This window comes from Scyliorhinus torazame, chromosome 10, assembly GCF_047496885.1.
Source record: "Scyliorhinus torazame isolate Kashiwa2021f chromosome 10, sScyTor2.1, whole genome shotgun sequence".
Classification (NCBI taxonomy): domain Eukaryota; kingdom Metazoa; phylum Chordata; class Chondrichthyes; order Carcharhiniformes; family Scyliorhinidae; genus Scyliorhinus; species Scyliorhinus torazame.
Window position 1 is genome coordinate 184744705 of NC_092716.1, and position 23860 is coordinate 184768564.

Consider the following 23860-nt stretch of genomic DNA (forward strand, 5'->3'; position numbering starts at 1 on the left):
CGTTGGCAATTGCTCTGAGAGCTTCAAAGGGCTGGAAGGGGCTGGTTCTGGGGGTTGGGAGGGGGGGGTGGGGGGTGGAACATAGGGTCTCACTGTATGCGGACGACCTGCCCGTATACGTATCAGATCCAGGGGCAGGGATGGGTCAAATTATGGCGATTTGGGGGGAATTTGGCCGGTTTTCGAGGTATAAACTGAATATGACAAAGAGTGAGATATCTGTAGTCCAGGCGAGGGGTCAGGAGGGTCGACTGAGGGAGCTGCCATTTAGGATAGTAGGGGACAGTATCAGGTACTTAGGGATACAAGTAGAGCGCGACTGGGGCCGGTTACACAAGTTGAACTTATCCCGGTTGGTTGAACAGATGAGGGGCGAGTTTCGGAGATGGGATGCGCTCCCGCTATCGTTGGCGGGGAGAGTGCGGACGGTCAAAATGACGGTCCTACCGAGATTTTTATTTGTATTTCAGTGTCTCCCAATTTTCATCCCGCGGTCCTTTTTAAGAGGGTTAACAAAATCATCCTGGGCTTTGTGTGGGCGGGTATGTCCCCCGCGAGTGAAGAAGATGATGCTCGAGCCGAATCGGGGAGGAGGGTGGGCTTGCGATACCGAATTTCAGTAATTATTACTGGGCGGCTAACATAGCCATGATAAGGAAGTGAGTGGTGGGGACGGGGTCAGTTTGGGAGCGGATGGAGGCAGCTTCATGTAGGGGCACCAGTCTGGGGGCATTGATAACGGTACCTCTGCCGTTCTCGCCGGCGAGGTACTCCACCAGCCCCGTGGTGGTGGCGGCCTTGAGGATCTGGGGTCAGTGGAGGAGGTACATTGGAGCAGATGTCGGTCTGGTTCCCAATATGTGACAATCACCGGTTTGCCCCAGGGAGCTTGGATGGGGGGTTCCAAGTATGGCGAAGGGCGGGAATTGAGAGAATGGAGGACCTGTTTTTAGAGGGGAGCTTCCCTAGCTTGAGGGCGCAGGAGGAGAAGTTTGGGTTGGCAAGGGGGAATGAATTTAGATATTTACAGGTGCGGGACTTTCTGTGCAGGCAGGTATCATCCTTCGCACTCCTGCCACTAATGGGGATCCAGGATAGGGTAGTGTCTATGGGATGGGTGGGAGAGGGGAGCGTCGCGGACATCTACAAAGAACTCATGGGGGCGGAGGAGTCGCAGACCGAGGAGCTGAAGCGTAAGTGGGAGGAGGAGCTTGATGGTGAGATGGAGGATGGCTTATGGGCGGTCCCGTTGAGCAGAGTAAACGCGACCGCAACATGCACCAGGCTCAGCTCGATCCAATTCAAGGTGGTACACCGGGCCAATATGACAGTGGCCCGGATGAGCAGATTCTTTGGGGTGGAGGTCAGGTGTGTAAAATGTGCGGGCGGACCAGAGAACCATGTTCACATGTTCTGGGCGTGTCCAAAGCTTAGGGGATATTGGCAGGGGTTTGCTGACGTCATGTCCAGAGTATTGAAAACAAGGGTGGCAATGAATCCAGAGGTGGCGATTTTCGGAGTGTCGGAAGATCCGGGAATCCAGGAAGAGCAAGAGGCAGACATTCTGGCTTTTTCTTCCCTGGTAGCCCGGAGACAGATACTGCTAGCTTGGAGGGACTCAAAGCCCCCGAAGTCGGAGACCTGGCTAACTGACATGGCGAGCTTGCTCGGCCTAGAGAAGATTAAGTTTGCCTTGAGAGGGTCAGTGTTAGGGTTCGCCCGGAGGTGGCAACCATTCATCGACTTCTTCGCGGAGAATTAATCGTCAGTGGAGGGGGGGTTAAGGTAGTGTAGAATAGGGGGTCAATTAGGCAGGCCTTGGTAGGACAGGAGTCGGTGATTGCACTATGTTTTTTGTTCTTTGTACATTGTTTTTATACTGTTGCTGTTTGTAATACCAAAAATACCTCATTAAAATTGTTTATTAAAAAAAAAAGAATTTGGATGAACTCCTCCATTTGTTGACTGCCTCTCGCAACTCTAGGTGATGTTTCATCTAGAACTTCCCAGGTTCGATTCCCAGTTTGGTTCACTGTCTGTGCGGAGTCTGCACGCTCTCCCTGTGTCTGTGTGGGTTTCCTCCGGGTGCTCCGGTTTCCTCCCACAAGTTCCGAAAGACGTGCTGTTAGGTGAATTGGACATTCTGAATTCTCCCTCTATGTACCTGAACAGATGCCGGAAGGTTGCGACTCGGGGCTTTTCACAGTAACTTTATTGCAGTGGTAATGTCAGCCTACTTGTGACAATAAAGAATATTATTATTATGACAGTGACCCAGAGCCAGGATCGAACCTGGGACCTCAGTGCCATGAGGCGCCATCGTGCTGCCCTCTAAACAACATCCAATATTATACAACTCTATGAGCTAAATCCAGCAGATAGTTACCACCTACAAATTATTTGTTCATGTGTGGGAAAGCCATCTTCAGTTTCAGTGAAGGAATAATCTTTTCTGTTCGAGTTTTGGATTTTAAACAATAACTTGTTTTTGGGAGAGTCTGCTTTCTACAGCTGGGTGTGACTCTGATGGTAGCTGCTTCTACTATGTCCCTTTCTCCAATTATGATGCTACAGACCGATAATTCTTTCCCTTTGATGTTACCCACCATGTGGTCCCAGATTCCCTTATCCCTCCACTTTGAAGTCACGTTTTCTACACCATTGTTTTATCTTAGACACATAGGTAAACACTTGCTTTTTTACACTGGTATACCAATTTGCATATTAAAATACTCCTTAAGACAGTTGTACATCGGTGTCCTTTTATCCCCTTTTCTTTTCTTTTATCCCAGTTTCATGTGCTGTACTTTCAAAAGATCAGCAGCGGGATTCTCCGCTGTACAGCACATGGTATCGTAATCGGCGATCGGGCGGAGAATCCCTTTTTACGACTGAATCGGGAATACGCCTGTCTTCGGATGCTCCGCCCTCTCCACAACGGCGTCATCGGGGAGCACACTGCACACCATTGGGACGGCCTCAGGACATCACCTGAAGGTCCTCCCCCGATGCTCCGCCCCTAATGGGCCGAGTTCACGACGGCGGGGATATCTTGTGCTCTCAGTTTTCGTCAAGCTCGCCTGGCGGCTGCGGACTGTGTCCAGTGCCGCCAAAGTGGGGGGGGGGGGGGGGGGGGAGCTATTGTGCTGGCCAGGGGGGGCTTCAGTGAGGGTTGGGGAGACTGGTAGGGGGTGGTCCGGGGACACTATCTGGCAGGTCAGGCACGCATGCTGCTGGCACCATTATGTACGGCGCAACCGCTGCAGGTCGTCGTCGTGCGTGGCCATGGTCCCGGCCATTTTCCGGCCGTTTTTGGCGCGGGAGCCGAGGGTTTTACCCGGCACCACTCCTAACCTATCACCGGTCCCGGAATCGGTGAGGGTTCGGCGCCGATTCTGAGGTCGTAAAATCGGCACTTAGCCGCAAAATCAGAGAATCCAGCCCTAAGTGTTGACACCGACACAGGGTTCGTGGAGTTCCACAACAGCAAAACTGGCACCACACCTGGACCAGTTCAGCAGCTGTTGAGGAGCTAGCACTGGCACCACGTGGAACACAATCGATTCCAATGGGAAACAGTGCGGGATTTACCGGCTCCGAGATTGGCACTTAGAAGGCTGACAGGCTGCAGCTGCACATACACACTGCACTCCCCACACACACCATCGCAGACAACAAGATGGCAGCGAGAGAGCAACCCCGAGATTCACAGATGCCGACCCGAAGACCATCCTGGATGGGGTGAAGGATTGGGGGTGAGCGCCATCAGCAACACTGCCCAGACCGGCCAGTAGTGCTGGAAAAACCTGCACAACCTCCTGGGTCGTGGTGAGTGAGACAGCGCTATGCCCCTAGCACTAACCCGCGTCCCGTAACCCGACCCCGGAGGGTGCCCGAACCCCCACCCTGCACTACATGCCGGCACCCATATCGGCTGCCGTGGCCGGGTGCCCTGGCCACTGAGGCCACCAGCTAACCACCCGCTGGGTTCTTGCGTCTAACCACCCCCTGGGCTGTCTAACACTGTCATTTTCTGTTGTCCCTCCCAGGAGAAGGTGCTCATAACCACTGGAAGCGGGAGAAAACTGGAGCGGGACCACCAAACCTGTGGCCCCTGACCGTGGCAGAGCAGAGGGCCCTGGACATGGTCAGCGGCCTGGGTGAAAGCCCTGTCAGATGGGTGTGAGGGGTGGACCGGTCTGGGCTGGCCAGAGAGGGGGTGCAGAGGGTGGGAAATGGGCAGGCATTGTGGGTGACCTGGGCTCCCTACCGTCCCCTTCCCCGCCCCAACCATCCCCACCACCGTCACCCCAGGGATTCAATGGGACCGTGTGATGGAATGGCCAGTTCGCATGCAGTGATCACCCAGGTAGACAGTGGAAAGTGCTACCTTGTGCAGGAGTCAGATGTTGCCAAGTGATGCGGAGCACCAGAGCTTATTGCAGAGCAGGTTGTCATCATCCTCCATCCCTTGAACCAAACCCGGTGTTACTGTCAATCTAGGGACCGCACCCCATTGTGCGGCAGGTATGTATCACGGAGCGGGTTGCAGACAGAGAGGTTTGGGGGGGGGCTGTTGGGAAGCAGTGTCCATGAGCCTGGCCAGTTTCCCTGACCCAGTCGGTGAAACTGGAGGCGATCGGGGTATCCTGTGAGCTTTGGCCCTGGGACATACGTTGTGCGGCTTCCTTGCCTGCCTGGGCCCCATGTCCTGCCCATCCTTCCCCTCCCTCACATTCTCCTCGTCAGGCCTGCCGTTCATCCTCCCCATCCAGCACATCGCCCTTTGTAGCGGTTCTCAGCGTCGGTCTGTGTTCTCTGGATGGGTGTCATCAGCCACGACCGCAGCGGATAACCCCTGTCACCCAGGAGCCAACCCCACAGCCAGGGGGGCATCGTGAACATGTCAGGAATCATGAAGGTGTCGTGCACACTGCCTGGGTATCGGGCGCAGACGTGCATGATGCGCATCTGATGATCACACACCAGCTGCTCGTTCATCGAGTGGAATCCCTTTTGGTTGGTGTAGAGCGGCCTGTCATCTGTAGGTGCTCGTAGGGGGACATGCGTCCCGTCGATCACCCTCTGGACCCGGGCATGTCGATAGTGGTGAACCCCACTGCCCGGGCTGTGGTGGGCTCGGTCCACATTGGAGTGGATTTATTGAGCCGACTGGGTATATCAGGCTTCCGTGACGGCACGGATGCACCTGGTGCACCGGGGTCTGTGAGATCCCAGACAGGTCCCCACCTAGAAGGACCCCATCGTGTAAAGATTCAGGGTGGCTGTCACGTTGATGGCCACCAGGAGTGGGTGTCCTCCCGCATATCCCTGCGGTGCCAGGCGTGCCATGGTCTGGCAGATAAGTCGCACTGTCTCCCTGCTCAGCTGGAGTCATTGACGGCATGCCCAGTCCGGCAGGTCCTCGAATGAGAGGCGCTGCCAATACACACAAGGCCTCATGCGGCCCCTCCTTGGCATCTCCTCCTCCTCGGCCTGTTGGGCAGCCGGCTCTCCAACCTGGGGGGCTGCCTCATGTTCTTCTGCGGCACGCTCCATGGCTGCAGCTTCCTCCTCCTCAAGCAGCTCCAGTTCGTACAGCCGCAGGGCATTCCGAGGGCTGCGGCAACTAGCAGGGTGGCAACGATTGCTGGTTGAATTCCAATATCCATTGTCTACTGGGGCTGAAATGCCGATATGTTAGCATGGTACATACCCTAGTTCTCACTTAGGTCCACCGGGCTGTATGGTGGCCCCGGTTGGCACTGCGGGTTCTGCCTCTGCATGTCCCCCACCCCTTCCATATAGCGCACACGTCCCTGATGCCAGGGGTATCATCGGCTGCGCTGATGCCCATGCCAGCGGTACGCTCTGCGGCACCCGTCCAGTGCTCCTGTAGGGGTTACTGTGAATATTGCCCTGGGTGGGCCGCCTGTGCCCGGGTGGTGGCCGGGTGGGTGAGGGTATACCAGAGGGTGGGGTGCAAGGGTGGAGGGGTGGGGGCATCCATATCGCCGGTGTCACTCTGCAGAGCCAGAGGCCAAGGTGGGTGATCACGGGTGTGCAGCAAGATGGCTGCCTTGCTGCCCGCGGCAATGGTGGTCCTCGCCCGGATACTGCCCAGTCCCACTCTGGAGGGGGGGGGGGGGGTCACCCCCCCCCCCCCCCCCCCCCGACCACTGAACCTGTTCCCCCCCTCACCTCACCTCCCCCTCCGGCCCTGGCAGGCCCCCCACCCACCCCAGTGTGGTGGTATGTATTAGGGGTCATGTGGGACTGTGAAGCCGTGATGCTATTGGCTGACAGATCCCGGGTCCTGGTTGGCTGCTGACTCCTGGCTCCGCCCTGAAGGCGGAGTATAAGAACCCGAGCTTCTCCCCGCCGCTTCATTCTGTTGCTGAACTGCTGGGGACAAGTCTCGCTTAATAAAGCCTGAATCGACTTCATCACTTCTCGTCTCTCTCGTAAGTCATTGTGCGCTACAATTTATTAAGCGAGCTTAAAAGACTATGGAGCACCGGATCGCCCCGGAATGCCTGCGGATCAGCCCCCACGCAGCGAACTCGACAACAGTATTTAAACACTGGCAAGCATGTTTTGAAGGCTACCTCCAAACGGCCCCCGGCCGGATCACAGAAGACCAGAAAATGCAGGTCCTGCATTCGAGGGTAAGCCCGGAAATTTACCCTCTCATAGAAGACGCAGAGGATTTCCCGACGGCGCTCGCATTACTGAAGGGCATCTACGTTCGGCCCGTTAACCAGGTCTACGCGCGCCACCAACTCGCAACGAGACGGCAAAGTCCCGGAGAATCGCTAGAAGAATTCTACGCCGCGCTGCTAATTTTGGGACGGGGCTGCAGCTGCCCGCCGGTGAACGCGATCGAACACACGGACATGCTAATTCGCGATGCTTATGTGGCAGGTATGAACTCTCCCCAAATCCGCCAAAGACTTTTAGAAAGAGAGTCGCTAGGACTCTCAGAGGCACGGGCCCTTGCAGCTTCCCTAGATGTGGCCTCGCAAAACGCCCGCACCTACGGCCCCGACCGCGCTGCAGCCCCTTGGGCTACGTGGACCCCCGTCGCGACGAACCCCCGCCTCGCAGGCTTGCGCGGTTAAAGCACCAGACCATCCCGTGGGGGCCCGCTGCTATTTCTGCGGGCAATCGAAACACCCCCGGCAGCGCTGCCTGGCCCGCGCAGCTATTTGTAAAAGCTGCGGCAAGAAGGGCCATTACGCGGCAGTGTGCCGGTCCCGGGGGGTCGCCGCAATCCCCGGAGAAGAACGAGCCCAGCATATCCCAAATGCTCCCCAACCCCCCCCAGCGCCCCATGTGCGACCCGCGGGTGCCGCCATTTTGGGTCCCGGGCACCACGAGGGGAGGATGGGCGCCACCATCTTGTGACCCCCCCCAGCCACGTGCGATTCATGGGGGTGGCCATTTTGTCCACCCCCGACCACGTGCGATCCATGGGGGCGGCCATTTTGTCCACCCCCGGCCGCGTGCGATTCATGGACGCCACCATCTTGGTTGACAACAAAGGACCCCAGCATCGACGGCTCCACGGGGTCCGAAGAAGACGCCGCGACACTACTACCACGACTGGCTTCGGTGACTCTGGATCAATCACGGCCCCGGACGCTCCAGACGACGACAACAACGGTGCTTATCAACGGACACGAGACACCATACCTGATCGACTCCGGGAGCACTGAAAGTTTTATTCACCCAGACACGGTAAGACGCTGTTGTTTGACCATCCATCCAAGCACGCAAAAGATTTCCCTAGCTGCAGGAAGGTGCAAGGGAGGGAGTTTAAGAACTACAAGCTCTACGTCCTTCCCCAACTCTGCGCGCCCACATTACTGGGATTAGATTTCCAGTGTAACCTGCAGAGCCTAACATTTCAATTCGGCGGCCCAATACCCCACTCACTATCTGCGGCCTCGCAACTCTCAAGGTTGAACCGCCGTCCTTGTTTGCAAACCTCACCCCGGATTGCAAACTCGTCGCCACTAGGAGCAGACGGTACAGCGCCCAGGACCGGATATTTATTCGGTCTGAAGTCCAGCGGTTGCTGAAGGAAGGCATAATCCAGGCCAGCAATAGTCCCTGGAGAGCCCAGGTGGTAGTAGTAAAGACCGGGGAGAAGCAAAGGATGGTTGTAAACTATAGTCAGACCATCAACAGGTACACACAGCTAGATGCGTACCCTCTCTCCCGCATATCCGACATGGTAAATCGGATTGCCCAGTATAAGGTTTTCTCCACCGTGGACCTCAAGTCCGCCCACCACCAGCTCCCCATCCGCCCAGGTGACCGCAAGTACACAGCCTTCGAGGCAGACGGGCGTCTATACCACTTCCTAAGGGTCCCATTTGGTGTCACAAACGGGGTCTCGGTCTTCCAACGGGAGATGGACCGAATGGTTGACCAGCACGGGTTGCGGGCCACGTTCCCGTATCTCGACAACGTAACCATCTGCGGCCACGATCAGCAGGACCACGACGCCAACCTCCAAAAATTCCTCCAGACCGCTAACGCCCTGAACCTCACATACAACGAGGAAAAGTGCATTTTTAGCACAAACCGGTTGGCCATCCTGGGATACGTAGTGCGCAATGGGATAATAGGCCCCGACCCCGAACGCATGCGCCTCCTTATGGAATTTCCCCTCCCCCACTGCTCCAAAGCCCTGAAACGTTGCCTGGGTTTCTTTTCATATTACGCCCAGTGGGTCCCCCCGTATGCAGACAAGGCCCGCCCGCTAATACAGTCCACTACCTTCCCCCTGTTGACAGAGGCTCGCCAGGCCTTCAGCCGCATCAAAGCGGATATCGCAAAGGCCACGATGCTCGCCATCAACGAGTCCCTCCCCTTCCAGGTCAAGAGCGACGCATCCGACGTAGCTCTGGCGGCCACCCTTAACCAAGCGGGCAGACCCGTGGCCTTTTTCTCCCGGACCCTCCACGCTTCAGAAATCCGCCACTCCTCAGTGGAAAAGGAAGCCCATTCCATAGTGGAAGCTGTGCGACATTGGAGGCATTACCTGGCCGGCAGGAGATTCACTCTCCTCACTGACCAACGGTTGGTAGCCTTCATGTTCGATAATGCACAGCGGGGCAAAATTAAAAATGACAAGATCTTAAGGTGGAGGATCGAGCTCTCCACCTTCAACTATGAGATCTTGTACCGTCCCGGAAAGCTGAACGAGCCGTCCGATGCCCTATCCCGCGGCACATGTGCCAACGCACAAATAGACCGCCTCCAAGCCCTCCACGAGGACCTCTGCCACCCGGGGGTCACTCGATTCTACCATTTCGTAAAGTCCCGCAACCTCCCCTACTCTGTGGAGGAGGTCCGTACAGTCACCAGGAACTGCCACATCTGCGCAGAGTGCAAACCGCACTTTTTCAGGCTGGATAGAGCGCACCTGATCAAGGCTTCCCTCCCCTTTGAACGCCTCAGTTTGGATTTCAAAGGGCCCCTCCCCTCCACTGACCACAACGCATACTTCCTGAACGTGGTGGACGAGTACTCTCGTTTCCCCTTCGCCATCCCCTGCCCCGACATGACAGCGGCCACAGTCATTAAAACCCTTGGCACCATATTCACACTGTTCGGTTGCCCCGCGTATATCCATAGCGACAGGGGGTCCTCCTTCATGAGTGACGAGCTGCGCCAGTTCCTGCTCAGCAAGGGCATAGCCTCGAGCAGGACGACCAGCTACAACCCCCGGGGGGACGGGCAAGTAGAGAGGGAAAACGGCACGGTCTGGAAGACCGTCCTGCTGGCCCTACGGTCCAGGGATCTCCCAGTTTCCCGGTGGCAGGAGGTCCTCCCGGATGCTCTCCACTCCATCCGGCCGCTGCTGTGTACCACCACTAACCAAATGCCTCATGAGCGCCTCCTTGTCTTCCCCAGGAAGTCCTCCTCCGGAACGTCGCTGCCGACCTGGCTGGCGGCCCCAGGACCCATCTTGCTCCAGAAACATGTGCGGGCGCACAAATCGGACCCGTTGGTCGAGAGGGTTCACCTTCTCCACGCGAACCCGCAGTACGCCTACGTGGCGTACCCCGACGGCCGACAGGACACGGTCTCCCTGAAGGACCTGCCGCCCGCCGGCAACACACACACCCCCCCGACACCGATCATCCCCTCCCTGCCACCGGCACCCCCCCCCCCACTTCCCGGCGACCGCCCCCTTCCCGGGGGGATCGGTCCTCCTCCCGTGCCCGCCCAGGAGTGAAACAGGAACAAACACCGAAACGCTCCCGGAGACGACAACGCCTGAACAAGCACCTGCACCACCACTGGGGCTGAGGCGATCGACGAGGAAGACCAGACCGCCCGCTAGACTCGTGGCATCCGCGTGACACCAAGAATGTTGTTGTATTGTAACAAAAAAAAAAAAATTTTTTCTTGCTAATATTGTAAATAGTTTCACAAACTTGTACATGGCCCAGTGTAGGGCTAAAACTGTAGTAACATGTCCAAAATTTTCCTTCCAGGGCCAGCCTTGTAAACCCCTACCACCATGCGAACCACCACCCCGCCGGGTTCCTTTTTAACAAGGGATGAATGTGGTGGTATGTATTCGGGGTCATGTGGGTCTGTGAAGCCGTGATGCTATTGGCTGACAGATCCCGGGTCCTGGTTGGCTGCTGACTCCTGGCTCCGCCCTGAAGGCGGAGTATAAGAACCCGAGCTTCTCCCCGCCGCTTCATTCTGTTGCTGAACTGCTGGGGACAAGTCTCGCTTAATAAAGCCTGAATCGACTTCATCACTTCTCGTCTCTCTCGTAAGTCATTGTGCGCTACACCCAGCCAGCCCAGCCAGTGTCCGGCCCAGTAGCCCACAGTCCTGCCACTCCGTGACCTACTTCCTCTCTCCCTCGTCAGCCACGACACCTGTTTTATGATTTCCAAAAGCACAAGCGAACCGCACCGTCGGATATTCGGCCCATTGGAGGCAGTGAATCGCAGAGGCCCCAGAGAATACCTAGTCGGGCCTGCTAATGATATGCAAACAGTGTTTACTGAATGTGTGTTCCGGACTGCATTGACGTTGCTGTCGAGGTAACGGAGAATTGTGATTTGGCGTCAAATCGGCACCCGCCACACTTTCGGTGTCGGAATTCTCCACCCAATCGCGTTTCACGATTCCGACGTCTGCCAATGGAGAATCCCGCCCCAGTACTCAGGAGTGCTGCACTATCGGAGGACCAGTACCGAGGGTACTCTACAGTGTTATCGGGTCAGTAGTGTAGGGAGCGTTGAATCATTGGAGGGGTAGTAATGAGGGAGCACTGCAATGTAGGAAATTCAATACTGAAAGGTTGCTGCACTATTGCATGTTCATTATTGTGGGAGCGCTGCATTATTGGGTGGGCATTACTGAAAGAGCACTGCATTGTCAGAGGTCAATACTGGTAATGTTTCATTGTTAAATGTTCAGGAATGAGAGAGAACTGCATTGTCAAAGTGGCAGTACTGAGGGAGTGCTGCAATGCTGGTGGGGTCAATACCTGGGAGTGCAGCACTGTCAGAAGTGCCATATTTTGAATGATTGGTTAAACTGAATTTCATAGAATTTACAGTGCAGAAGGAGGCCATTTGGCCCATCGAGTCTGCACCGGCTCTTGGAAAGAGCACCCCACCCAAGGTCCACACCTCCACCCTATCCCCATAACCCAGTAACCCCACCCAACACTAAGGGCAATTTTGGACACTATGGGCAATTTAGCATGGCCAATCCACCTAACCCGCACATCTTTGGACTGTGGAGGAAACCGGAGCACCCGGAGGAAACCCACGCACACACGGGGAGAATGTGCAGACTCCGCACAGACAGTGACTCAAGCCGGGAATCGAACCTGGGACCCTGGAGCTGTGAAGCAATTGTGCTATTCACTATGCTACCATGCTGCCGTGAAGCCCAACTGCCCTCTAACCTGAACATGCAAGATCCTTGACCTGATAGAAGGAGAGTTCTTCCAGTGTCCTATGACAAATATTTATCCTTCAACCAACATCACTGAAACAAATATCTAATTAATATCTCATTGATGTGTTAAGTAAGTTGGTTCAACGTTGACTGCAACTGGATGCTGTGAAACTAGAAACAGGCTTCTGACACAGGAGATGGTCCAACACTGTTTTATTGAACTTCCTGATTGCTGTACATAGTCTGCTGTGAGTTGACACTCTATCTGCTGTGAGTTTACACTCTATCAATCTAACTGATAACCTCCTCCTGGCTTGACCAGACTAACTCTCTACCCCATGGTGATAGTGCTCACTGGCTTGTGCACTCTTACTAGCTCAGTAGCTGTGTCCTGTAGAGAGAGGGAGAGTCTTAATGCCCTGTGTGCTTTATAGTGGTGGTGTCCTGTCTGTTGATTGGTTGTTATGCGTCGTGTGTGTTCATTGGTTATCCTGTGTGTCAATCACTGCCTGTCTGCATCTCATTATATACATGAGTGGATATTATGACACTCGTAACTGTGGAATCTTGTGTGCAAATTGCCTGATAACTTCCTTTATTGGGATGACAGGGAGGGTTTGGGGATATCCCTCACACTGTGCTGTTCTTTATTATGTCTCATTGCAATTGCAGGGTCTAATCACTACGGTATTGCAGGATTTTATTCCATGCAAGCTCTAAAATGTGGTTTCATTGTAAGTAGAATAACCTTTACATGACAACATGATTTGGAAATTTCACTCATTGGACCAGCAATTTATTACAATCTTTGCATTTACTTTCAACAGGGAATGTCTTGCACAAACACCTCCCCACTCGTAGTGGCAACCAGAGCAAAGGAGGTAGAGTATCTGCTGACGGAGGCTCTAGTTACAGAGAATTGGTTATAATGGGATGCTCTAGTTACAAAGAATTGGTTCAGCTTTATATAGTAGTAGTCAGTTTGCTGTCTCAATGTGTGGAAGCGTCAGCCTGTCTTTTTATTGTCTGGATGTGTGGGTCAGTCACTGGGTAGGCGGCTCTTATTGACCAAGAAAGACTGATTTGGACACTTCAGAGGCATTGTGGGTCAACCATGCAGCCTGGGGCTTGAATCAAATGCCTAACATGGGTAGATGTAGCAGCATCTCTCCCTGAAAGGTTCATGTAATAATAATAACAATCTTTATTGGTGTCCCAAGTAGGCTTACATTAACATTGCAATGAAGTGAAAATACTGTGAAAATTCCCTAGTCGCCACATTGGCGCCTGTTCAGGTACACTGAGGGAGAATTTAAAATGTCCAATTCACAAACAGGCATGTCTTTCGGGAGGAAACCTGAACACCCGCAGGAAACCCACGCAGACACGAGGAGAACATGCAGACTCTGCATAGACAGTGACCCAAGCCGGGAATCGAATGCAGGTCCCTGACGCTGTGAAGCAATTGTGCTAACCACTGTGTTACCATGCAACATTCAACCACATGAGCACAGAATCTCAGAGACCAAGGATGTCCCAAGTATGAATCTGACTCTGAGGATTTGGTCTGCCTCAATTGTAGTAACTAGAATTAGTCACACTCCGGCTAATTAACCCAGAAACCAGCCAAAGCCTCACATGCAATGGAATATCCAGTGATTCCAGCAGCAGAAGGTCCTATTGGCAGGGGTATTTCCATCTTTTAAAAAAATATTTTTATATGTATACATTAAACACAACCAAAACCAAAAAGGGAACAAACAGGAAATCTTACAACAAAGAAAGAGCACCCCACCGCCCCATCCTCCCTGCTGTTCTCCTCCACCCACCCTATTTTCCCCATTTTAAAATCATATGGCCCCCCTCTTCCCCCACTGCTGATGTCTTAACTGTCCTTGAAGAAGTTGATAAATGGTTTCCATCTCCGGGCAAACCCCTCCATTGACCCGCTCAAGGCCAACTTGATTTTTTTCCACCCTAAGGAATTCCGCAAGGTCGCTCACCCACACCCCTGGCTTCGGCGGCCCCGATTCCATCCACTCCAACAGAATCCATCTCCAGGCTACCAGGGAGGCAAAGGCCACAATGTCGGCCTCTCCTGCCCCCTGGACTCCCGGGTCTTCCGACACTCCGAATATAGCCACTTCTGGACTCGGGGCAACCTTCAGCACTTCGGTTATTACGTCTGTGAACCCCTGCCACAACCCCTTCAGCTTTGGACATGCCCAAAACATGTGGACATGGTTTGCGGGCCCCCTCCCACGCACCGCCCACTCCCTGTCCTCCGCCCCCTTAAAGAACCTGCTCATCCTGGCCACCGTCATATGCTCCCTATGAACTATTTTGAATTGTAAGCATAGCACACAAAGAGGATGCATTCACTCTCCTCATAGCCTCCTCCCACAGCCCAGCCTCCAGTTCTCTGCCCAGCTTCCCACTTCCGCTTGACTTCTTCTATCGAGGCTCCCTCTCAATTCATTAACTCCTTATAATTCTCCCGACACCCTACCCTTGCCAACTCCTGCTTGCGACACCTGAAATAAGTCCACAAAGCCAGAAGTCTCTTCACCAGAATCCCTTTTATTAACAAAACCGACAGCAGTACGACCATGTGCATTCAGCTTGCTTTCTACACTGGGAGTGCAGAGGGTCTGACACTCCCTGTTATGTACAAAGAAGAAGTTCCCTGATTTTCCCACTAAGTCATTACAACACCACCTTGTCCTGCAGCCCGGGGTGGGGCGTTAGGTCAGGAAAGACACATGTTTCCGAACATAAACCCGCACCTGTAAGTACCGGAGCCCATTCCCGCTGGACAGCTCATATTCCTCCACCAATTCCTCTGGACTTGGGAAACTGACTCCCACAAATCATTTGATCCCTGCCCGCTGGCACCCCCAAAATGTCCAAACCCCCCGGTGCAAATCTCTGAATCCCACAGATCAGTGCCCACACCGAGGCACCCTCCAACCTCAGATGCTGCTGCCACTATCCCCACAATCTCAGGACCGTCATCACCACAGGGCTCACGGGGTACTTGGCCTGCGGGAACTGCAGAGGCGCCGTCAACAATGCCCTTGAGCTTGTGCCATTACAAGAGGCTGCCTCCAGCCAATCCCTCCCACACCAACCCCTCCCCCACTACCCGCTTCCTAACCATGGCTATATTTTCTACCCAGTAATAGTTCATTATATTTGGCAAGGCCAGCACCCCCTCCCCACCCTCTCGTCCCCGTTCTGGCAGCACCTTCTTTACCCCTGGGGATCTCCCCGCCCACGCAAACATCAAAATCAAAACATTAATTTTCCTGCCTGAAAAAAGTATTTTTCAGATAATGGTTGATAAATGGTTTCCATCTCCGGGCAAACCCCTCCATTGACCCGCTCAAGGCCAACTTGATTTTTTTCAAGACTCTCGGGAGTACTGTCATTTTCATGGTCTGCACCTGTCCCTCTGGCGATAACGGGAGCACATCCTCCCTCTTAAAATCTCCCTTCATCTGCTCCACCGACTGTGCCAAATTCAATTTGTGTAGTTGCTCCGATCTCCGCACCACCTCGATGCCCAAATACCTAACGCTCGCCCCCCCACTACCTTTAAACGGCAACTCACCCAGCCTCTTCTCCTGCCCCCTCGTCTGGATCAGAAAGGCCTCTCTCTTCCCCATGTTTAACTTATATCCGGAAAATCGGCCGAAATCCTATAAAATGTTCATGATCCCCCAATTACTTCCGAGTGGATCCGATAGACAAAGCAATAGATCGTCCGCATACAGCGAGACACTGTGCAACCCCCCCCCCCCCCCGGCCCCCTCCGCCTTGTCCCACGATGTAGTCCGAAATACCCCAAAGTCACCCAATGCGTCCTTACACTTGCTACCGCCGCCCCGATACAGCGGCAGGTTCCAATCCTCAAACCCCTACCCGATCCGTGCCAATACTCCCCACAGATATTCCCATTCTATCCGATCAAAGGCCTTCTCCGCGTCCATAGCGACCGGTACCTCCACATTTTGTCCCTCCGAGGGCATCAATAGACGCATAACGTTAGCCACCAGATGCCTCCCCTTTACAAACCACGTCTGGTCCTCCCCATCATCCCCGGCACACAGTCCTCAATCCACGAGGCCAAGATCTTTGCCAACGGTTTGGCATCCACATTTAGTATTGATATCAGGCGATAGGACCCACACTGCTCCAGGTCCTTATCCTTCTTCAAAATTAAGGTTATTGGAGTCTGCAAAATTGTAGAGGGAAGCTCCCCCTTCTCCCTTGCCTCATTATAGGCCCTTACCAGCAGGGGCCACAGATCCCCCGAAAACATTTTATCAAATTCTACCAGGAACCCATCTGGGCCCAGGACATCCCTGCCTACATCACCCCCATACCCGCCATCACCCCCAACAGTCCAATGGGTGCCCCCAGGCCCTCTACCAGGTCCTCCTCCATCCAAAAATCGGCGCATTCCCTCTCCCCCGGCCGGGGGCTCCGATTCATATAACCGCTGATAGAATTCCTTAACAACCCCATTCACCCCCACCGGGTCCAAACCACTCTTCCTCTCCTATCCTTCACCTTTTCGATCTCCCTCACCGCCTCCTGCTTCCTAAGTTGGTGAGCCAGCATCCTACTCACCTTCTCCCCATATTCATACACTGCCCCCCTGGCCCTCCGTAACTGCCCCACTGCCTTCTCCATAGACACCAACCCGAACTCCAACTGGAGCTTCTACCGCTCCTTCAACAGCCCTGCCTCTGGGGCCTCCGAGTACCTCCTATCCACCCACAGAATCTCATCCACCAGCCTGGGTATTTCCATGCTGACCCTCCTTCACCCTTGAAAAATGCCCTTGGGCAGAACTGGAGGGCAGCCAGTATGGGATAGTCAGTACCTGCAGGAGAGAGCAACGTATAAGTCTAGACATCTGGAGCTTTTGCTGACACTGTGTATTTAACTACGTCCTGGTCACTTCAGCACTGGGCACGTCCTGGTCAGTTCATAGAATCTTACAGCTTAAAAGGCAGCCATTCAGCCCATCCTGCCTATGCTAGCTCTTTTCCAATAAGTCCGACTCCCCACTCTTTCCCCATAGCCCTGCATATTTTGCCTTTTGAAGTCTTGTATTTATCCAATTCTCATGAAAGTTATTGTTGAATTTGTTTCCACTCCCTTAGCACAAGAACATTTCAAGTCATATCTACCAGTTGTGTAAATAAATTCTCTTCATCTCCCATTCTACTTCTTTTGCTAACTATCTTAAATCTGTGTCATCTGGTTACCAACCTTCCTACGAGTGAAAGCGGTTTCTCCTTATTTACTTTATCGAAAGTCTTTATTCTTTTGCATGCCTCAATAAAATCTTCACGTAACTTCCTCTGCTTTAAAGAGAACAATTCCAGCTTCATCGTTTGCATAATTGAAGCTCCTCATCCCTGGTGCCATTCTCATGAATCTCTTCTGCACTTTCTTCAAAACCCTTGTTATGTTCTTTGTTTCAGTTATTTCAGGATGGTGAAGGTTGTAGTGCGAACAAAGAATAGCAAGCTGTGTTTAATAAACAAAGCTAATTTATTACACTACACTGAATTAGATTTGAACATATTACGAAGGGATTAGTGAAGTAAAGATTACACTACACATCTACACTATCAACACTACACCAATTTTTACACTATTAACTATACTGTTAGTTCAACTATCTCACAACTACTCTATCTTGCTTGCTCCCACTGTCTCCATCTATCTCCCAGAAGTCAAGGAGGCATGTGATATTTATCTGGTTGTTCTAGTGACTGGAGTAGTAACATTACATTAACCCTATATGTGCTTTACAATATCCACATATTGTGACAACCTCAACATTCTTCGTAAAGTGTGGTGCTCAGAACTGAACACAGTATTCCAGCTGAGGCCAAAGTTTCACCACAACCTCCCTGCTTTGTTACTCTATTGGTTGTATTAAGCACAGGATCATGTTCCCCTTTATAGCTTCTTCTGCCACCTTCAAAGATGTGTGTGTAATCATCCCAGCTCTCCCTGTTCCTATATCCACTTTAAAATTGTACATTTTATCTCTTACTTACTTGTTTTGCAGTGCACTCTGGGGACCAATCCTATCAGTGTTGCTGCTCCAGCCCTCGATGGTGATAGCTTTGTGCTGGACATGGCCACATCAGCAGTGGCTCTGGGAAAGGTACAGCAGCGTTTCATTCTTTACATTCAGGTGATAGAGATTAAAGTACTCATTCAGGCTCGTTTGTTGCTGAAACCCTTATCCATACCTGTGTTAACAGCAGCATCGACTATTCCAGCGCACATTTGGATGTCCTTCCACCTTCCAGAAACATCAGACTATTTTCAACTTGGCTGCCCGTATCCTAACTCGCACCAATCCCTGTTGGATAGTGTGAGACCTCCAACCTTTGTGCTAGCTGACATACATTAACTCCTGGTCTGGCAAAGCCTAAATTTTTTAATTCTCATCATTGTTTTCAAATCCTTCCGTGCTTCACCCTTCCCTGTCGCTGTGATATCTAACAGCTCCACAACCTTCTGAAATCCCTGCACTCCTTTCATTCAAGACCTCTTGCACATCCACAATTTTAATCACTCCATCAATGGTGGCCATGCTTTTAGCTGTGTAAGTTTCTCTGCCTCTCTCTCCTCCTTCATGATGTTCCTTAAAACCTTTCCCTTTAGCTAAGCTTCTTGTTATCTGCCTTAATATCCTCTATGTAGCTTGATGTAAAATGTTGCTTGATTCTGCTACTCGAAAGCATCAATTGTTATATGAATGCAAATTATTGATGGTGTTGCGTGCCTTTGGTCTGCAGTAACTTGCTTGTTGAGCCATGCCATCTCCGTCTTTTAGATAGAAGTACAGCAAAGACGTAACGAGGAAGTTCCAGAAGGATGGGGCTGTGATTCCAATGGCAAAGCAACTACTAATCCAACGCAGATTCTAACGGGTGGGGGACAATTGCCTCTGGGAGGAAGTGAGGCTACAAGTAAGTGATCTCTGTATCAATATGTCTTTTGCATAAGTTCACTATTGATGGGGGAGGTGTGGTGATATGCCTATGAGCCATATCATAGTTGGATAGAGTGAGACCTCCAACCAGCAGGTGGCGGTACAGATGCACCATGCGGGCTCAAGACCAAGGTCATGTGACCTGTAACCAGTATATAAAGAGGGGATCTACCAGCCATCTGCAGAACATGAGATAGAGGGTAAGAAGACATATGTACAACAGGTCGGCAGAAGGTGTAAGTTCCAGAGGAGTAGCAAGACGCCATGATAACGTGTTCTGTATCAGATTGCATCCCACCGCACGAGACACAATAAAAGAATCTTGGTTTGGACAGATCAAAGTGTTTGGTGAGTTGTGCAATCCACCCTGAATCCATGAACCCAGACAGAGCTCCATCTGTCACAGTTCACTCTCTGGTGTTAGTTTCTCAGCTGTTTGGCCTCTCACACCTTTTGTTCTCTCTGGGTACTGCCATTAGCATTCTTTCCCCTTGGTTTCTGTGGCTATGAGCACCCCGTTTCCCTGGGTTTCTGTGGCTATGACTCATCTTTCATTCTCACTCCACAGTATAAATATTCCCACTTTCTGTGCCTGTTAGCTTTGACAAAGAGTCATTGGGCTCGAAATGTTAACTCTTTTCTCTCCCTACAGATGCTGCCAGACCTGCTGAGAGTTTCCAGCATTTCCTCTTTCAACCAGAGAGATCCTAACCACCTTAACCCGAGCTTCAGCTGTGCTCCTTGATCGATTCCATGTCTCAGTCACTGTGTCTGAAGAAGGATTTCCTACTTTTGGTTCTGAATTTGCTTGTCCACCTGCCCTACTATACAGGAATATATAAGATGTACCTTCTATACCCCATCACTGAGGTATTCTAAAATACCAGTTTTCTCCCGATCACTAAGGTATTGGGCACGATTCTCTGGGCGGAGAATCGCACGTGAGGTGAAAATCTTGGCCATCGAATGCCATGCTCCCGTGCCTCGACAGCGGCATCAATGCATTCTACTCCGGACGTACAGTAAATGCCATGGGCATATCATTAACGGGCCTGACCCAGTATTCTCCGGGGCCTTCTCGATGCTCCGCCGGGAGGAATTATTTATTTTTTTTAAATATATTTTATTCGAAAATTTTGGCCAACCATAACAGTACATTGTGTATCTTTTACACCGTAATATAACAATATAAATAACAATGGCCAGTTTTTTAAACAAGAAATAAATAATATATAAACATCAAAATTAAAAAACAAAACTAAATGGCAACTGCCTTGTCCCAAATAAATACTCTCCAAAAATACAATTCAGCAGTCCAGTATACAATTACCTATAGCAACGACCTATACATATTATACTTATACACTAACATCCCTGAGAGTCCTTCTGGTTCCCCCCCCCCTCCCCTGGGTTGCTGCTGCTGTCTTCTTCTTTTCCATTCCCTCTATCTTTCTGTGAGGTATTCGACGAACGGTTGCCACCGCCTGGTGAACCCTTGAGCCGATCCCCTTAGGACGAACTTAATCCGTTCCAGCTTTATAAACCCTGCCATGTCATTTATCCAGGTCTCCACACCCAGGGGCTTGGCTTCCTTCCACATCAACAGTATCCTGCGCCGGGCTACTAGGGACGCAAAGGCCAAAACATCAGCCTCTTTCGTCTCCTGCACTCCCGGCTCTTCTGCAACCCCGAATATAGCCAACCCCCAGCTTGGTTTGACCTGGACCCCCACCACCTTCGAAAGCACCTTTGTCACCCCCACCCAAAACCCCTGTAGTGCCGGACATGACCAGAACATGTGGGTGTGATTCGCACACCTATCCTCTACTCCAAAAAATTTACTGAGCCGTGCTCCAGTCATATGCGCCCTGTGTAACACCTTAAATTGTATCAGGCTTAGCCTGGCACACGAGGACGATGAGTTTACCCTACTTAGGGCATCAGCCCACAGCCCCTCCTCAATCTCCTCCCTGCCGGGAGGAATTATTGATGGCGAGTATCACGTGGTGGGCGTGGGGGTGGGGTAGGATCGAGGGGATGGGGACGTGTGGGGGGAGGGGCTGCAGTGCAGGCTGGGGCCACCGTGCAGCCCATTGGACATGGTTGGGCACGGGCACGTACCATGCCAACATGTCTGCCTTTCACCCCTGCAGGCAATAGCTATGAGAATCCAAACAGGAATAGTGGCCTTCATCCTGGCCGCCGCAGCCGTGGGAGATGCACTGAGGTTGTACGAGCAGGAGCTGCTCGAGAGGGGCCCTGCAGCCATGGAGCCTATCCCAGAAGAACAAGAGCCCGCCAGTGAGAATGGAGACCCGGCCATCCAACAGGCCGAGGAATAGGTGGGAAAGAGACACACATGAGGCCTTATGTGTACCTGCAGCGCCTGTCCTTCGAGGACCAGACATGCTGCCAAAGACTCCTGCTGAACAGGAGGACCATATTGCATATCTGAGTCACATGGCACTGCAGGGGTATGGGGGAGGACACCCGCTCCCGGTGTCCGTCAAGATGCTGGCAGCCCAGAACCTTTACACCAAGGGGTCCCTCCAGGTGCCGAATAATGACCTGCCTGGGATCTCACAGACCTTGGTGGGCTGTCAGAACTGGACACAATGTTTAAGGTGTATCTGACCAAAACTGAAGACAATGCTGAAGGTACATCTGACCAGAACTTGACACAATGCTCAAGTTGCATCTGCCCAGAACAAGACACAATACTCAAGGTGTATCTGACCAGAACTGGAGACAATACTCAAGTTCCATCTGACCAGAACTGAAGGCAATGCTCAAGGTGCTTCTGACCAGAACTGGACATAGTGTTCAAGGGACATCTGACCAGAACAGGAGACAATGCTCAAGGTGCATCTGACCAGAATTGGAGACAATTCTCAAGTTGCATCTGACCAGAACTGGAGGCAATCCTCAAGGTGTATTTGACCAGAACTGGAGACAATGCTCAAGTTCCATCTGACCAGAACTGGACACAATGCTCAAGGTGCACCTCACCAGAACTGGACACAATGTTCAAGGTGCATCTGACCAGAACTGGACATAGCCCTCAAAGTGCATCTGACCAGACCTGGAGACAATGCCCAAGGTGCATCTGACCTGAACTGGAGACAATGCTCAAGTTGCATCTGACCAGAACTGGAGAAAAATGCTCACGGTGTATCTGACCAGAACTGGGGACAGTGCTCAAGTTGCAACTGACCAGGCCTTGAGACAATGCTCAAGGTGTATCTGACCAGAACTGGAGACAATGCTCAAGTTTCTTCTGACCAGAACTGGAGAGAATGCTCAAGGTACATCTGATCAGAACTGGATACAATGCTCAATTTGCATCTGACCAGAACTGAACACAGTGCTCAAAGTGCATCTGACCAGAACTAGGCACAATGTTTTTTTTTTTTTAAATATTTTATTGAAAATTTTTGGTCAACCAGCACAGTACATTGTGCATCCTTTACACAATATTATAACAACACAAATAACAATGACCTCGAGGCACAATGTTAAAGGTGCATCTGACTGGAACTGGACGTAGTGTTCAATGTGCATCTGACCAGAACTGGATACAATGCTCAAGGTGCATCTGACCAGAACATTCGCACAATGTTAAAGGTGCATCTGACCAGAACAGGACACAATGCTCAAGGTGGATCTGACTAGAACCGAGGCAGTGCTCAAAATGCATCTGACCATAACTGGATAGAATTGCACTTTTCACCTTGGCCTGGGGCACGCCACTCATTTACAACATTGATACGGTGGTAATTGACCTGGTTTGTGGTACCCTGTTGTCAGTTGATAGGACATCCGTGGGTGCAAATTGCAGCTGGACTGGAAAAGTTAGCATTAGGGGGCAAATTGCTCTGGAGTAGAGGACTCAGCAATACAGATGGGATGTTGGCGGTGTTCAAAAACGTAAATGAGGCTTTGCACCATTCCTAATATCACATGAAGTGAACTGAATAGACTGAGGATTAGCCTCAGTAATGGTGATATCTTGGATGGATCATCCACTCAGCACCTTTACCTGAAGGCACTTCATAACGTTGTCTCATCATTATTTCTCTTCAGCTCACTTGCTGGGTTCCAATATGATTGAGAATGGAAATGTTCCTCCTCCATTTAGCTGTATGGTTGTCCACTACCATTCTCAACTGGATGTGACAGAGCTGCAGAGTTTAGCTTTGAGTTGTTGGCTGTGGGTCATGTTAGCTCTGTCTCCAGCCTGATGCTTTTGCTGTTTAGAACAAAGAACAAAGAAATATACAGCACAGGAACAGGCCCTTCGGCCCTCCAAGCCCGTGCCGACCATGCTGCCCGACTAAACTACAATCTTCTACACTTCCTGGGTCCGTATCCCTCTATTCCCATCCTATTCATGTATTTGTCAAGATGCCCCTTAAATGTCACTATCGTCCCTGCTTCCACCACCTCCTCCGGTAGCGAGTTCCAGGCACCCACTACCCTCTGCGTAAAAAACTTGCCTCGTACATCTACTCTAAACCTTGCCCCTCTCACCTTAAACCTATGCCCCCTAGTAATTGACCCCTCTACCCTGGGGAAAAGCCTCTGACTATCCACTCTGTCTATGCCCCTCATAATTTTGTATACCTCTATCAGGTCTCCCCTCAACCTCCTTCGTTCCAGTGAGAACAAACTGAGTTTATTCAACCGCTCCTCATAGCTAATGCCCTCCATACCAGGCAACATTCTGGTAAATCTCTTCTGCACCCTCTCTAAAGCCTCCACATCCTTCTGGTAGTGTGGCGACCAGAATTGAGCACTATACTCCAAGTGTGGCCTAACTAAGGTTCTATACAGCTGCAACATGACTTGCCAATTCTTATACTCAATGCCCCGGCCAATGAA

At 51.9% G+C, this 23860-nt stretch overlaps 1 protein-coding gene across 2 annotated transcripts in view; it reads left to right on the forward strand.

Annotated features, from left to right (window-relative positions):
- The window catches only part of LOC140384906 (uncharacterized oxidoreductase YjmC-like), a 108736-nt gene that overhangs the window by 52813 nt on the left and 32063 nt on the right, over window positions 1-23860 (forward strand). For both annotated transcript variants that reach the window (XM_072466822.1, XM_072466821.1), the window contains exons 4-7: window positions 12622-12683; window positions 12777-12830; window positions 18044-18142; window positions 18821-18956. In XM_072466822.1, coding sequence (XP_072322923.1) covers window positions 12622-12683; window positions 12777-12830; window positions 18044-18142; window positions 18821-18956 — 351 coding nt within the window. The remainder of the gene's footprint in view (window positions 1-12621; window positions 12684-12776; window positions 12831-18043; window positions 18143-18820; window positions 18957-23860) is intronic.